Source organism: Cynocephalus volans, chromosome 11, assembly GCF_027409185.1.
Source record: "Cynocephalus volans isolate mCynVol1 chromosome 11, mCynVol1.pri, whole genome shotgun sequence".
NCBI classification, from domain to species: domain Eukaryota; kingdom Metazoa; phylum Chordata; class Mammalia; order Dermoptera; family Cynocephalidae; genus Cynocephalus; species Cynocephalus volans.
In genome coordinates this window covers 22,779,572-22,795,833 of record NC_084470.1, presented here as the reverse complement: position 1 = coordinate 22,795,833, position 16,262 = coordinate 22,779,572, and the positions used below count along the sequence as shown (strand labels likewise).

At 39.4% G+C, this 16,262-nt stretch overlaps 2 protein-coding genes and 1 pseudogene across 6 annotated transcripts in view; 2 read left to right on the top strand and 1 right to left on the bottom strand.

Annotated features, from left to right (window-relative positions):
- PCCB (propionyl-CoA carboxylase subunit beta) overlaps positions 1–16,262 on the top strand; it is an 86,152-nt gene that overhangs the window by 67,236 nt on the left and 2,654 nt on the right. For 2 of the 5 annotated variants that reach the window (XM_063115305.1, XM_063115301.1), the window contains exon 15: positions 886–1,202. In XM_063115305.1, coding sequence (XP_062971375.1) covers positions 886–1,007 — 122 coding nt within the window. In that variant the 3' untranslated portion in view covers positions 1,008–1,202. Of the gene's footprint in view, positions 1–885; positions 1,203–1,840; positions 1,931–15,886; positions 16,071–16,262 lie in introns of those variants that run through there. The other 3 variants (XR_010024932.1, XM_063115304.1, XM_063115303.1) reach the window with 3 other exon arrangements.
- Positions 3,028–3,127, top strand: LOC134391434 (small nucleolar RNA SNORA17; annotated as a pseudogene).
- The window catches only part of STAG1 (STAG1 cohesin complex component), a 365,558-nt gene continuing 357,270 nt past the window's right edge, over positions 7,975–16,262 (bottom strand). The window contains exons 30-34 of the mRNA XM_063115300.1: positions 13,441–13,615; positions 11,216–11,326; positions 10,554–10,668; positions 8,943–9,023; positions 7,975–8,851 (exon numbers count right to left, since the gene is read on the bottom strand). Of these exons, the coding sequence (XP_062971370.1) occupies positions 8,828–8,851; positions 8,943–9,023; positions 10,554–10,668; positions 11,216–11,326; positions 13,441–13,615 (506 nt within the window). The 3' untranslated portion in view covers positions 7,975–8,827. The remainder of the gene's footprint in view (positions 8,852–8,942; positions 9,024–10,553; positions 10,669–11,215; positions 11,327–13,440; positions 13,616–16,262) is intronic.

The window sequence follows — 16,262 nt, the reverse complement described above, 5'->3', positions numbered from 1 at the left end:
TAACCAGGGTCAAAACAACATTGCCAAAGTGGCTACATTTCTAGTTGCTATTCTACTTAACTAGTACTGTGTAAAAATCCACCCCAAAACTCAGTGGCTTAAACCAACCACCTTTTTTTCCTGCTTGTGGTTTTGAGAGTTAGTAGTTTGGTTTGGGCTCAGCTGGGTGGTTCTTCTGCTGGTCTTACCTGGGATCACTGAGACAGCTGTATTCATCCAGTGTCTTGACTGGATAGTCCAAGATGGCATCACTTACGTGGTAGGTGCTGGCTGATAGGTAGACTCTACCCACATGGTCTCTCATCCTTAAGATGAGAAGCCTAGTCTAGGCGTCTTTACATGGTGTCCTGAGGGTAGCAAGAGGGTGAGGAGAAGCTGCAAGTCCCCTTGAGGCCTAGGTTTGGAAGTTGCCCAGTGTCAATTTTGCCACATTTTATTGCCCAATGCAAGTCACAAGGCCAGGAAAAGAAATAGAATCCACCTCTTGATGGGGAGAAGTGGCAAAGTCACATTGCAGAGGGTCTTCTGTACGGGGATGGGAGGAATTGTTGTTGCCATCTTTGAAAATACAGATGTATTTAAGAAATTTTATTTCCTGTTGAATTCATCTTAGTCAGGTGGATGCATTGGAGCAAGCTGGGTAGGGAGGGATTCAGATTTTCCTTTTCTTGCGAAGTGCTCCTAGGCCAAAAGTTAGGGACTTGCCAGAAGAATAGGTAAGCTCCTGGGAAGGAGGGGAGGGTTCACAGGACTCTGTTTCAGGTTGGAGCCTGCTCACACTGTTGGCCCCAGGGATGGTGCCCAAGCTGAGCACAGGGTTGGGGGATGGGGCAGTGGCTTCTTCTGAGGATACAGATGATCTTCTTCCTTTCTGTGCTTCACCAGGGTTTGTGGATGACATCATCCAACCTTCCACCACTCGTGCCCGAATCTGCTGTGACCTTGAGGTCTTGGCCAGCAAGAAGGTACAACGTCCTTGGAGGAAACATGCAAATATCCCATTGTAAACAAATCAAGGGAAAATAAACCAAGGGCTGAGTTACTGTCTGGCCATTTGCACCCCATCCCTGCCTTTTGCAATCATGAAACCTGGGAATCTGAACCAGTAATAACTTGGAATGGCTAAGTTTATTAAGGTCTAGAAAGATCTCATTTGTGCCCTACTGTAAAATTGTTTGCTTTATTAAAAATCTTCATTGGTATTTTTTGAACATAAATTATATTTTTTTATGATGGAAATCTGAAAAATCAAGAAAATGGTACGTGGTATTTTCACCCAAGGCTGACCCTTATTTAACACCTCACCCTTATTTGACACCTCAGTGTATTGTTTTTCTTTTCCTCCAAGAATTAAATTTTTTATCCACAGGCAAGATAATACGCTTTTAGGGCAGATTACCTCTTAGGGCATGTTACATGATCCCTATTTTAAAAGGAATCTGAAGCCTACCTATTAATTCCCCCATGAGTTGTTGAGGATTAAATGACATCACTGCAATTGTGGTATGTGTGTCTAGCAGAACAGATACTGAGTAAAGTCTCATACCCTATATTGACTTCAGTTATTTCCAGAAAAGTGTTGTCACATCTTAAAAAACTTTTGTGAAAAATTTCAAGCCTACAGAAATGTTGCAAGAATTGAATTGTATACTCTTCACCTGGGATCTCTAGATGTTAACATTTTCTACATTTGTTTCATCTCTTCCATAAATATATACTTATTTTTATTGACCCATTTGAGAGTAAGTTGAAGAATCATGACACTTTTTCCCCCAAAACTTCATTGTGTGCCTCCTAGGAACAGGGCCTTTTGTCTTACATAGTTTGTCTTTCATGACAGACATGTTTGAGGAACGCTTGCTCACCAGTTATTTTGTAGAAAGGCCCTCAGTTCGGGTTTGTCTGATTGTCTTCTGATGTTAAGATTCAGGTAAGAATAATACATAAATGTGTCCTTTCAGTGTGTCACCTCAAGAAGCCCATGATGTCAGTTTTTCCTTTTATTGGTAATTGAATCTGATCACATGGTTAAGGTGGTGGATACAAAAGTTTTTCCACCAGTTACCATTTTCCCTTTGTAATGAATATCTAATTTGTGGGGCATTCTTTAATCCTGTCCGTCAACAAACTTTCACCCAGTAATTTTAGTATCCATTAATGATTCTTGCCTCAGTCAGCAATTCTGTGTTGATTATAAAATCTTGAGTTTCTAATCTCATCATTATGTCTACATTTATTAGTTAGAACTCTGGGTAAGGAAGAGCCTTCTCTTCTCTTGTGTTTATTTTCTTAGAATCAGTTTGGACCCATGGATTCTTTTAAAACTTAACGTGCTATTCATATTGATGCTCAAAATTTCCTAATTTGTCCAGTGGGAACTCCTTCATGCTGGCTCCCCAGGTCTTTTCGATACGTCCCTATAATCTTTTTGAGCACTTTCTTATTTTTCTGACACAGGATAATGTTCCAGGCTCATCTTACATTTTCCTTGCCCAGCCCTGGAATCAGCAATCTCTCCTAGGAGCCTTGATTTCTTTTAGTTGATATATCATTTAAAAGTTAAAATTGGCACTAGGTGTTGACATTGATACTGGGTTTTCATCGTTTCTAGGCATTTTCCGACAGCTAGGAAATATTTATACAAATGTGTGTATATGTATGTGGAGTACTTGTATATATAAGTATATATATTTATTATATTTTTAAATCATGAAGTTTGTAATGAAACTCTTCATTCCAATCCAGTACCATGGGTTCTTTGCCTTTCCTCATTCAATGTTTATGATCATACTTCGAAAATTTCATAGAAAAATAGAAGTAAAAGATAATACGAATCTTTCCATGAATTTTTTGAGGTACCATCGTATGCTTCTTTTCCCACAGCCAAAAACCCACTCCTATTATCTTCAATATATTTTACTCATTTACTCAATGCTGTCTATGAATAACACAAGTTTCAGAATCACTGTATTGACAAGCTACTGTATTGACAAAAAACCTTCCAGAGTAAAGTTCAGGACTTTATGCGTTGTCACATTTGTGTCTTTAGCTGACAGAGAGAAGAGAGGCTGTGTCTGTGCTCAGTGTTCTGACCCATGAATGTTTGAATGATTAATAGGCTGACACTTGGCAGTACTCTAGCACGGGAATGTGTGTTTGAGGACAACCTGAAGCCTGTCAGCTAAAATGTTAGTCCTTTCCTAGCTGGCCTAAGTCATTTGATGGCCCTGCATTTTCATAGCAGAATGTGGATATGTGTCAGTGATGAGTGGAGGAAGAAGGGAGGCCACTGTTAACTTGGGAAGATCTGGCGTGAGCATTACCCAGAATGAGCTGCGCTCACGGCCTCAGCCCAGGTCAAGATGCAGAGGCCAGGAAGGATGTGGGCCTACCTCCATGCCGGGTGGCCAGTTGGAATAGAGTGCAGAGACAGGCTCTGGGACCTGGGGCATCATGGGTATGGCTACCATGTCACCTCCTTGAGTGCAGGGAGCAGCCTCCAGCATGTTTGCTGCCTCATAGCTGCTCTCTTCAAATTTTTAAGCAAAAGGTGTTAAAGTAAATTGTACTTTAAAGTACAATTAATAAAGTAAATGTACTTTTCTTCAAGAAAATTATTTTGGCAAAATGAGAATAAATTGGTCTTGAAAAAAAGCAAGTTCCACAGCCCACATAGAAGGTTGATCTGTCCCTCCCTTGCTTGTCTCGTGAGTTTTCTGAACTCAGTCCTATCACCTCCACTTTGGAACACTTGCTGTGAGTAACTCCAATCTACTCACACTCAAAGGCCTGACTTCATTTGTATATCTCAACTCCTGAGGCCAAGCTATCTCCTCTTATAGCAGGCATTTGTTTTTGAAAGCACCTGATTTCCTTTATTATTATTATTTTTGTTTGTTTTTCTTGTCTTCCTAACTAGGTAGTGAGTTCATAGGTGGCAAGAGGCTAGATTTGGCCAGAGGTTCTTTGTACTTCTCCTTGGCACCTAGGACAGAATCATCAGAAAGACCGTAAGCCACTGGGGAGAGACCTCTTGGCTAAGGAAGAATCATTCAGGTTGGTGAGCATGTAGTTCTACAGCTTAAAATTGCTTGGTCAATCCAATTTCTGGGGTCAGCCAACCTAGGATTTGGACCCTGCTTTGATGATGACGACTGCTGTAGTTCATGTAATGCACACAAGCTTTTTTTTTTTTTTTTTTTTTTCCTTTTTGGAGGAAAGATTCCAAGTGTTTCACTGTATTGCAAAATCTGGACACTAAGGGCTTGTGTCTCAGGCTGCTTTAAGAAGGAAGAGGAACCAACCCAGGAAAGCATCTAGGCTAAAGGTTCTGGGACACCTTGGATGGTGGGGGAGTACCATTCAGAAACCTAGCTGGCCAAAGAAACATGAAGCCGCAAGACCTTAGAAACTTTGTCAAGTGGACCAAGAAATACCTTAAGAATAGTGGTAGCTGAGTATTCACATTGGCCGTTGTACAGAAATGGCTTTCCCAATGGGTGCCCTTACCTTAAGGGGAAAAAGATAATTGTTGAATTTTGTAACCAGAGGCGGCTTGGGTTCACTGAGCAGAGAGGTAAGGGTCTGCCTTTAGACTGAAAGTAGATAATATGGTAAATTGTGGTGGAGATAGGAGGCACTGCTAGGGTCTTGCTGGACCTGCCGCTGCCTTAAAGCAGTTCCTCTTGAGCCACACAGCTGATAAGCAGTGAAGCTGGGATTTGAACCGAGACAGGTTTAACCTCAGGCCTGTGTTCTAACTAACAATTCAAAGTACTTGCTGGCCAGTTAGCTTGGTTGGTTAGAGCACAACCTTGAAACACCAAGGTCAAAGGTTCAGTTCCTGGTACCGGCCACCTCCCCACCTCAAAAAAAAAAAAATTGCTTTCAAAGTACTGCTACTCAACAGATGAGGCAGGTGGGATGAACGCCTAGCAATGGAATAAGAGTAGAGGTCAGAGGTGGTAGTCTGCTCCCCTGGGTTTGTCTCAAACTAAAGAGCTACTGAACTTAGGAAAGCTTTCCTACCACGTGTGAATTCCCTACAGCAGTGCCAACAGGTGGCCAGTCAGTTATCTTTTTGAGTTGCTAGAGTAATGGTGAACAAATCCACAATGCAACCTTCCGGTGCTTGTTAGAAAGTGCTTTTGCTGTGAAAAATTCCTCCAGCTTCTCTTCTGACCATGTCTTAGTCTCCCCAGCCCAATTCTCTGCCTCTGGACACACTGATACTTTTCATTGTCCTATTAAGATGTGGTCTGGCCACCCTGAGAAGCCTGTGAAGGCTACTCAACCACACGTGGAGTAAAATTTTGGAGTTGATGAGCCACCTGTTTGACAGTTGTAAATTTTGTCTTTCTAGTTTCAAAGGATTTCTGTAGAGCTATGGCTTTATTCTTTCAGTGAGAACTACTGGTCCTCATGTTCTTGTGTCTGAGGTAAGCATGGGGTCCTTACAATTCCAAGGAGCTGCGGCCACTTGATGGGCAGTGCCTGTCTGGGGCCTCTGTAGAATCCAGCTGGCACATTCTAGCAGATGTGGCAGCCTAAGTAGTTAAGGTCTCACCATATCCCTACTGTCCTGCATGGTGAAAATACCTCCTTTATGTGTCCTTGGGAGCAGAAACATGCTTTTCAAAAAGTGATGCCTGGGGCTGGCTGGTTAGCTGAGTTGGTTAGAACACAGCCTTGTAACACCAAGGTCAAGGGTTCAATTCCCCTTATTGGCCAGCTTTCCCCCTGCAAAAAAAAAAAAACAACCCAAAATAGTTGGGCCGGCCTGTGGCTTACTCGGGAGAGTGTGGTGCTGATAACAGCAAGGCCACGGGTTCGGATCCTATATTGGAATGGCTGGTTAGCTCACTGGTTGAGCGTGGTGCTGACAACACCAAGCCAAGGGTTAAGATCCCATTACCGGTCATCTTTTAAAAAAAAAAAAAAAAAAAAAAAATTCCTGACAGAGACCCCCCCCCCCCCCAATAGAACAAGGTATCGAGGAGGACAGGGACAGAACCTTACCTGAGTTTGGTCTGATATGAAAAGCCTAAGTGGGCATCAAACCTTTGTTTTCCATGAAAACGGTTCCCTGCTTAATGGACTCTATCTGGGAGCAGGGCCAAACAGTCTGGTCACAGCTGGGAGATCTGCAAACCTGTCACAAGGGAAAGTCACATGTGGGAGAAGCCCTGGTCTAGTCTTATGAGCTTGTAATCTTCAAGATGAGCTGTCACAGACAGAAATGTACACATTACCTTCCTCAGTTGCTTGGAAGGCTCACCTGCTAATTAATTTATCTCCCACATCCCTGCCTTTTCTGCATAGGCATCTTAGGCCATTTAATGAACTCAGCCCAAAGGGCATGGTCAGCCAGGCCAATAAAGTGTTTAGGGTGTGACTTCTTAAGAGTGAGATCTGGCAACAGTGGCAAGGGTAAACCCTCATTTCTGCAGCCATGTAGAATCTAGGTGGTCTTCAAAGGGCCACTGCTAGGGGAAACCATGCATAAGACCAGGGTCTGGATCTCAGGCGCAGGAAAGACCCACGCTGTAGGCCAGTGGATGGTCCCTAAATGCCTCATCCAAAACTCAGTCTGCAAGAGACACCCTCTTAAACCACAGATGACTTGGCCTGCCCACTCTCTCACTCCAAGGAAATCCAAGAATGACAGGAAATTAGTGAGCTAGTCCTACATTTCTGCTTTCTTAAAAAAATCCTCATTAATATGGTAGTCTTGCCATCATTTAACAAATTATCTAAAGAGCAATCTCAGCAGCAGGAGTCTCTTTAGAGCTTTACCTGGTAGGAATGATAGGATGACTACCACAAGTCTGATTTTGAATAGTTTATTAAAGGAAAGGTGAAGCATCAGTTTCAAATTGTACAAAAGGAAAAAAACCTCATATTGCAAATGTACAATTTACAGAATTACTAGCAAAACCAATCAAGGAGACACTGAAAATACAAAAATTTGATTGACTTCAAACTGAACTGGAAACCCATCGGTGTAGATATTAAGCCTTTTTTTGTTGCATGGTAGTCTACAATCCTAAGTCAGCATTTGTTTTCCACATGAGACTGTCAAGCACAGGATCAGTCTGTGCATGTGCCAGGGCACCTTCTGGGCTTGCTCCCTGGCCAGAACCACACGCAGGCAGGATTATGGTGGACAGTCCAGTCATTCCTGCCCCTTCACTTCCAGTGAAGCCCACGTTTCTGGGAGAAAGTGAGGCCCCAGCTCCTCTAACTGGAGCCCAAGAATTGTTGAATTAGCAGATAAAACACTTTTGGCAACCAAGTTTTTCCAGAACTGTACAAATGTTGAGAAAAACCAGTTTTGTGTCTTTATTAAAAGGATGAATACATTCATCCATTTTGCTTTCCCACACAAAAGATAATCATTGGGTGCACAGAATTTTAAAAAATGCTTTTCATTTTTGGTAAAAAGGGAAAGCCTCATGATTCTGTTGCAGCTACTTTAAAAATGAGCCCAGAAACAGTGAATGGATTGGTTTAGAAATTGAGGCTTACTTTAAAAATCAGAAAGGGAGAACTAAGTGGGCTTTTAAAAACAACAATAGCAGCACGTCATAAAAGTCTAAGCAGAATGTAACTCTAAACCATTGAAGACTGTCCTGAAGATTCATAATTTCTTTCCCCAAAAGAATTATTCTTAATATGCACATTTAACACTGAAATGTAGCTGAATTTTAAGGTAAGCTTAGGAACTTCACCCTCTAAGCACAGACTTCTATGTAGCACATACTTCTATAATTGGTAAACTTAATTCACAAAATTAGCGCATAAGGGTATTAAGTGCATGGGAAGTAGACACAATTATGTTACACTTAAAATTACTTTTGAATGGCAAAGGATTCTTCATGATTATCTCCTTAAGAAAACGAAAGTCTGTGTAACTTGAATTTGGCAGGGCATGAAATAAGTGGTAAAAACAGCAAACTGATAACTTGAGAACCATTTTTGTTTTACTGAGAATACTTTATTTGCTGGTAGAAGTTGCTAAAAATGCACAGAACAAATACCAATAGAAAATGCACTGTATTCGAATCTCCCTATTCTATATAAAATGAATGGTGTACAGCATCTGTTGGAAAAATGGCTGCGTGGACATTTCTTATTTTATGCCCACTTATAAATAAAAATAAACCTTTTTATTCAAGAGTATATAAAATCTGGGATTCATATCCATATCCACAGAGGGTGTGTGTGGTTTTTGGCAGAGATGCACTATGTCAGAATTTCATTTTAGCTTGTCGGTGTTCTGCTCCTTCGTACTTCTGTGTTCCACAAGGTCAACCAAATCCAGTGAGCTCCAAAACACTCTTCGGCAATTAGGATGAGCTGCTTACTCATAGGTTTAATAAAAATGGTTAGCTTTTAAAACATAAAAAGGCAAAATGTTAAAACGGTTTTTAAATTGTACAACAGGAAAATAAAGTTAAAAATATTTTTTTTTTACTCAGTGCTGAGTTTTCATAAAACAGGTGTATAACAGTGTTTATTTGACAGCTGTTTTAAAAATTTAAAATTTCTTCCCTCCAGAAAAACACACACATCTGTATTGGGATAAGTCCAATATTAGGACACAAATGACTTTTCAGGTCAGTCTTTCTGAGGTGACATTCAATAACATTCCCTTGGGTAATTTACATGCTCCTCTGTCACTGCAAAAAGGGATTGACCTTAATCATTTGATTAAAAAACAAATCAGATCACATCAAAAGTGTTTTTCCCCCATACAAGCTATCACAGTATATAGGCCTCTAGCTCTAAATAATAGAGTTCCAGATTTGTAAATTTTCTTCAGACCTCAGAACATGGGCATTCCAAATCCCTAGAAAAATAATGAGAAACACAATTATTAATTCATGCATAAACAGGATACAAAAACCATAAATAAAAAGCAGTAATAATTTAACATTTACTGAATCGTCTTCTATGATAGCTGCAGAGTCAAAGAAGTCTGGCCTCAGCTCAGCTCTCTCTCGCCGATTTCTTGACGGGGGCTGGAAAGAGAAATTCAGTTACTTAATTTTTTCCTGAGATCACTGGAACAATGAATTGTGATATTCAGCTAGTATTTCTGACAATATCATAAATATACATAATTGTTAAGGGTCAGTTTTGAAAGGAAAAATAGAATCTGGGGCTGGCCATTTAGCTCAGTTGGTTAGAGCATGGTGGTGATAAACCCCAGGGTCGAGGGTTTGATCTTTGTACTGGACAGTGGCCAAAAAAAAAAAAAAAAAAAAATCTGGTTTTTATATGAAGCAGAGATTTAAAAAAAAGAAAAAGAGCAGTACTTTTAATTTTTAGTTGTCATGTAGATAAAATTATAATGAATAAACTGAACATATAAATGCGTATCAATAATTTAGGGCCTACAAACACAGAATATATCTTCCCCTTCAAGTCATGGAGCAACTATAAAATTGATCAAATACTAGGAAATAAACCTCAGTGAATTCCCCAAAGGAAAGCTACTGAGGGGTCGGGGCCGGGGGTGGGGGTGGGTACTGGGAGGTTATACGCCCAATAAGTGACATGATCTCATTTATATTTCTTAGAAAAATTTTCATTATGGAAAATTCAAAACATATAAAGCAAAATGTTATAGACTAAATTATGTCCCTCCCCCATCCCCTACCCCGTACCTCAGATTGTGGCTATATTTGGAAATAAGGCCTTTAAAGAGATAAGGAAGGTAAAATGAGGTCATATGGGTGGGCCTTAATTGAATATGACTGGTGTCCTTTAAGAGGAGACACACATATAGGAAAGATCATGTGAAGAAAAAGGAAGGACAAGGAAAGAGGCCTCAAAATGAAATCAACTCTGATGATACCTTCAATCTTAGACTTCTAGCCTCCAGAATTTTGAGAAAATAAATTTCTGTTTAAGTCACCCAGTCTGTGGTATTTGTTATGGCAGCCCTAACAAACTAATATACAGAGAAAACAATATGATGAACTTCCACATACCCATCATCCAGCTTCAAAACTGCCAAACATTTGGCCAATCTCAGTTCACTGAGTCTCCTACTGTTTTTTCTTCCCCATGTCATTTCACCTAAACTACTTCAGTATGCTATTTATAACTGATGAAAACTTTTTGAAAAAATATAACCATCGTCATTACTGTTCCTGAAAAAATAATTTATTAGTATCTATACCTAGCCCATATGCAAATTTCCTTATCTTAAACATGTCTTTTTATACTAAACAGATAAGTTCCATATTCTGCATTTGGTTATTGCTGGAGCAGTCTATATTGTCAGACTTCAATTTAAAATAGAAGAGGCCAGATACACACACTATGATGAAAGAGATCTGGAGTGAGTTCTTTTTCAAGAAGATAAAAGGAACAGGTTCCTGTTATTGCCAGAATTCAAAATATGACTGCTTTGAAAACAAGCTTGAAAAAAACATATGCTCATACAAATGCCCGCTTTTGGTCAATGTTATCAACTCCTCACCTCACCCTTACACCAATGCCCTCCCATATTTTAACAAGAAAAATATACTGAATTTCCTTACCAGATCAATAACCATGGTGTCTTCAAATTCTTCATTCATATCTTCTAACTGGCTCCGGGATGACATCATCACATCTTCAAAGATGGGCTCAGCATCTTCCTCCATCAGACCCCGACTGATGAGGAAATGGTACAGTGTGAAAGCTGTCCAGATTCATCCCATCTGGAATCCTAGCTCTTTCTTAGAGTAACTCTTCTAACCAACGAAAGCATACCTTCTAATGATGACCTACAGACTATACAAATTATGATACTGAACTCCAAGATAATTAAGGATCATTTCTTTGGTTCACTCAAGATTTCATCTCAACTCATCAGAAGGAAGTATAATTAAATGCCATAATAATAGTTGTTAACATTTATTTAGCTATGTGTAAGTTTTCCCAAAATCCTAATTGGTGCTATTATCCCAATTTTACAAATGAGGAACCTGAACTGTTTTAGAGCTTGCCCAAGGCCACGTAGCTGGCAAGTGGCAGTGCTAAGATTTAAATGCTGAAACCCTCAAGAGCCCATGCCTCCATTTCTATCCTATGCTGTATAGCATATCCAGAATTATAATTTTAACTCCTAAGCCCAAACATCAAGATACCCAAGTCATTTCACAAAATGACTAGCATTACATAGTCGTTATGTTCTTGTCATACTCAATGAAATACTTACACAGCATGCCTTACTCCAGTTCTCACTTTCATGTAGTTCATTCCTGTTCTGTCCTTCCGATTTAAGTCTTCTAACTTCGGCTGGCCTAACCAAGAGATCTGCATCTGAGGACTAAGAGAGGGTAATTTTATTCATTTTGTGGCAGCAGATGATGAATTTAGCTAATCAGCCCTATGCTAAGAAAGCCACAGTTGGCTGGCTTAATCCCCACAGAGGGGGATTTAGCTGGATTTATTCCAGGGCCTTTGCAAAAAAGGCAGTAAGTTCCCCCAAAAGATCCCCAAGTCTCCGAGAGAAGCTGGCTGGGGCTAGTTGTAAGATGCTTAAACTGTCAGTCTCATTCCTCAAATCTCTGCCAAACAGGGTCACTTTTCAGACTTCTGTCTTGGGTTGCTGCCCCACTCGGGTGGGGAAAGAGCCCCTGAAGATCAGAAATGATGTTGCCTGGCAGGTAAAAACTCTCAAGAGTTAAAGAAAGGATGGAACACACCTTTTCTCAGTCTTTATGTACAAATCTTCACCTGCACTCTATACTTAAAGGCACATTGGAATTTACATAAATATGCCTCTTGGTAATTTTACAAAATGCGTACCTCTAGCAGATAAAATCTGTCACATGAAGTTCTAAGTAGCTGTCTTTATATAATGTGTGGCTACCACCTTGATTAAACATATAAACCTAGAGCAGGGAAAAGAAGACACACCATGGCCAGAAGGGACTAACAAGTGGTAACACGGTCAGGGAAGCAAGGCAGGCTGTTCATTTTTTTTTTTTTTAGTTGTTATTTATTTTATTTATTTTTTTAAAAATTTTATTTTGTCGATATACATTGTGGCTGATTATTGCTCCCCATCACCAAAACCTCCCTCCCTTCTCCCTCCCCCCTCCCCCCAACAATGTCCTTTCTGTTTGCTTGTCGTATCAACTTCAAATAATTGTGGTTGTTATATCTTCTTCCCCCCCCCCCCCCCCGGTTTGTGTGTGTGTGTGTGTGTGAATTTATATATTAATTTTTAGCTCCCACCAATAAGTGAGAACATGTGGTATTTCTCTTTCTGTGCCTAGGCTGTTCAAATAAGGAGGAACATACCCTGTAGGAAGAGGGCTGGGGATACTGGTGAGGTCACCACTAGGGATGCTGATAAGGCAAACCACCTTCTAGGACACTCAGCAGCACAAGAATGCCCAGTTTTGCAATGGCTAACAATGATTATCCTCTCAGGTTTTCTGAAGAAAGGTAGATCCTTTAGAGCAAAGGTGTCTTATGAAGACACAGGATTTGAATACTAATTCTGACTCTCCATTTTCAACTACTACGCTTGTTGAGCTCAAGTGAGAATTCTCTTATCCATTAGAGTAATTCACAGCATCACCCTACAAGTGAGGAGCTAAGAGTTCAAAGTTGGATAGAAAATAACAAAAAGTTAAGGTTTTTAGAGCAAAACTCACACCATCACCTTGCCTTCTCTACAATTTTCAGAGCTCTGTGTACTAGAAAGCATTTTAATTGCTAGTGTAGGGAAAAGGTAAGACCTTGATTCTCTTGTAGAGAGCAACTATTCTTAGAATTTTCCAAATAAGATCTTAAAAATTCTTAATCCACGAACAGTTTGAAATATAAATGTAGGGCTGAGCCGTGGCACACTCAGGAGAGTGCTGCGCTGGGAGCGCAGCGACGCTCCCACCGCGGGTTCGGATCCTGTATAGGATTGGCTGGTACACTCGCTGGCTGAGTGCCGGTCATGGAAAAGACAAAAAAAAAAAAAAAGAAATATAAATGTAATCAAAACAAAATACTGTTAATTAAATAAATGGATGATAAAGGGAATACACAATCTATTTATCTGGTGTTCAGATTACTGACAACCTGGCAGAGGCTCTCCCAGGCTCTCTTGCTAAAGAAGTAACCTGCATCATCTTCTTGGCAAGTCCCAGAGAAGAAATAGACCTACCCAATGAACATGCAAACTCCAAATGAAATTAGCACTTAGTGTGACATCACACATTTAAAGGTCAGTGAACTTTGAGGAACTGATGTCCTCAACAATGTGTACAGACTTTTTATAGATCTTCTCATACAAACCACCCTCTATTTGTGACTTTGTTTTCTCACTGACTGACCAGCAGTATTCTATGATGACCAAATAAAAGTTTTTCTTAAATAGTTTTACTTTCTTTAACAGTTAAGGGTTTTACGCCAAGAAAACAAATCTTTACTACTTACTTGTGTAAAAAGTCTGGTTCAGAACCATGTTCAGACTCAGGTTCCTGAATCTGCTCTCCCATGGGCCGGCTATTCTCCCGCAGTACAGTGGAAGTAAGCTGTGGTGTTGGCAGGGGGCCAGGAGTCTGAATCATGGTATCAGTCCTGTTTAGCCACGTGTTGTCCAGACTTTCATCTGTAAAATTCCAGTTAGAATCACAGAATGTCAGAGGTGAACTCTGGTGGCAGTTATAGCATAGACTTGAAGATCACAGCTCTGTGGTTACACTGCCTAATTTTAATCCCAGTTCCACCACTGGCTTGCATGACTTTGTATAAATTATTAAACTTCCAAAGTTGTTTTCTCATATATAAAATGGGGATATTAGTACCTATCTGCACAGTTGTAAGTATTAAATGAGGTAATGTACATCAAATGTTAGCTATCATCACATTATCTTCTCTTCCAAGTCGAAGAGTGGGGCCAGTGAGAGACTTCTCCAACTTTCCTTTGCTCAATAAGGGGCCGTAGGCAGCAGCACTAAAAGTCTGGCTGGCCTTTAAGGAGAAATCAGCAAATCTCCTTGTGCAACAGGATACTGGTCACCAGAGAAATAATTCTTTTTGCCAGGTTACACACTGGAGATAGGTTGAGAGGCTCATTGTTTTCATGCCTGAAAATCCTTTTGGGAAGTCTTCCCTGATCACCCTACGTGGCACTCACTTACTCTTTTAACTTCCAGAGGAAATATTATCATTCCTGCTCACTTAGTACTTAATTACACACTATACTGTGTTAGCAGGTGATGTGTCATGTGCATATGTTGTCTCTGTAATTAGATATAAGTTCCTTCAAGAGGCCAGGAACTGTTTTTTCCTTCTTCTAAACATGGTTTATAAAGATGTGAGCAGATTAAAGCATTATTTTGCATACCTAAACTATCCTAATAAAATACTGCATAAAGTTTTTACCTATAAAAATTCTAAATTGTTTTAATATGAGAGGACTTTTTAAAAAAGTATGTTTTTCCTTCTGAAGAATTTTAGTCACAAAATACAGTATGAATCCCATTATTTTCTTCTCTAAGTCTCAGAGATGTGCGTGTGTTAGATTCCTCATGTGCATCAAATATTCCTTCTCTCTCAGGTTTCCAATATTTTGTCAGACACGTGTACATTCTAAACTGGCTTTACCGTCCATGGTAATACCTATTCATTGACTGGTTAAGTTCATTCCATTGATCTAAAGCTCACTACTGGATCTCTTCTTAGTTAATCAACAAAGATGTGTTTTAACATCTTCTATTCATACCACTTTTCATTCAACATTTAATCCAAAACATTATTCTCTGCCACACTCAAAATTTTATGGTCAAAAGATTGGTATCTTTTAGGTTCTTAATCTGGTCAACTCATCTGTCAGCTGTACTGTATGTGATTCCAGAAAAATCTTTCTGGATTCACTAAAAGTTTGGTCACTCCCTGTATGTTCCCAGAGCCTCCTGTGTTTGGACCTTTAGAACACTGACCATGCTGAACTAAAATTGCCTTTTTCTCTTCTTTGCCTTCCCATCTGCACTATGAGCTCTTTTATCGATACCTAATCTGTAACACTTAGGCACAGTTCTTAGGAAATTGCTTGGTGGAGACTTACTGAATGAATACCTTCAGGAAGAACTCACTCTTCTTGAATAGATTCTTCTACCCCTTTACATTCCTCAATGAAAACACTTCTTGTAATGCTCTCTCATCTTCATCCCAAACAGATGAAACTTTGCTGCCTAAGGGTTCTGGGCATGCAACTTTTCTTAGTCATTTTGTAAATTTCAAATTGACACAAAGCAAGTTTTCTTTTTTTGCAATTTAACAATTACCAAATTAGGTTATCTGGTCCATATATGCTTCCCTTAGTCTTAAAGATGGTAATACTTGACTATTCTGTTAGTGAATTATATATGGTTACGCAAATTCAATAAGCTTTAAGTTTCTTCTGTATAAATTTGCATAACATAACAGTGTTGAACTCAGAGTTGATCAATAAAACATTTTTATGGCATTTACTATGTGCCATAGGGGCCGACCTAAGTGCTTTACAAGTATAAGTCAAATAAACAATTAAATGATATAGTACACATAAAACACATTCCTAGTACATAGCAAAGATCTGATGAATGTTGACTAATAAAGAATATTACATCTAAGAAAAGCTATGAGTAGGAAAAAAGAACATATATAGATGTGGGGCACCCTGATAGAAGCTGCTCTAAAAGGTACTTTCAAAGGAAAGTCACTAGAGTCATTCTTCATAGGAAAGTCCAGGATCATATAGTACAAAGACAGGATTTTATACAGTCATTCTCTGGACTAAAAGGACTTTAAGTCCCAAAGCTGAAACTTGAAAGGAAATCTTAAGCTCTGTTAAGATTTTGTTAAACTCAACAATTCTTTTCTTCTCTTTGAAATATAGATGCTGCCTAATCCACTGACTGATGCCAGCTAAGAGGAATTACTATATGATGATGGTAACATTCTGATAATAGCAGTTAACATTTATTGAATGCTACCTGTGTGCCAAGCACTGTGCTCAGTACTGAGTGTGTACTAAGTGTTTTATTTAGAACATCTTATTTAATATTCACAGTAACTAGCAGGAAAGGTACTCTGATCATCCTTCATTTGGTCAATGACTGAAGCGTAGAGAAGTTAAATAACATGCTCAAAGGTCATATAGCTGATAAATGAGAAAGTCAGGTTTGAATTTTGGAACTCTGATTTTAAAGTTTGTGCTTTTCATCACTAATCAATATTGCCTCCACAATAATGAAAGAAACATTACATTTAAA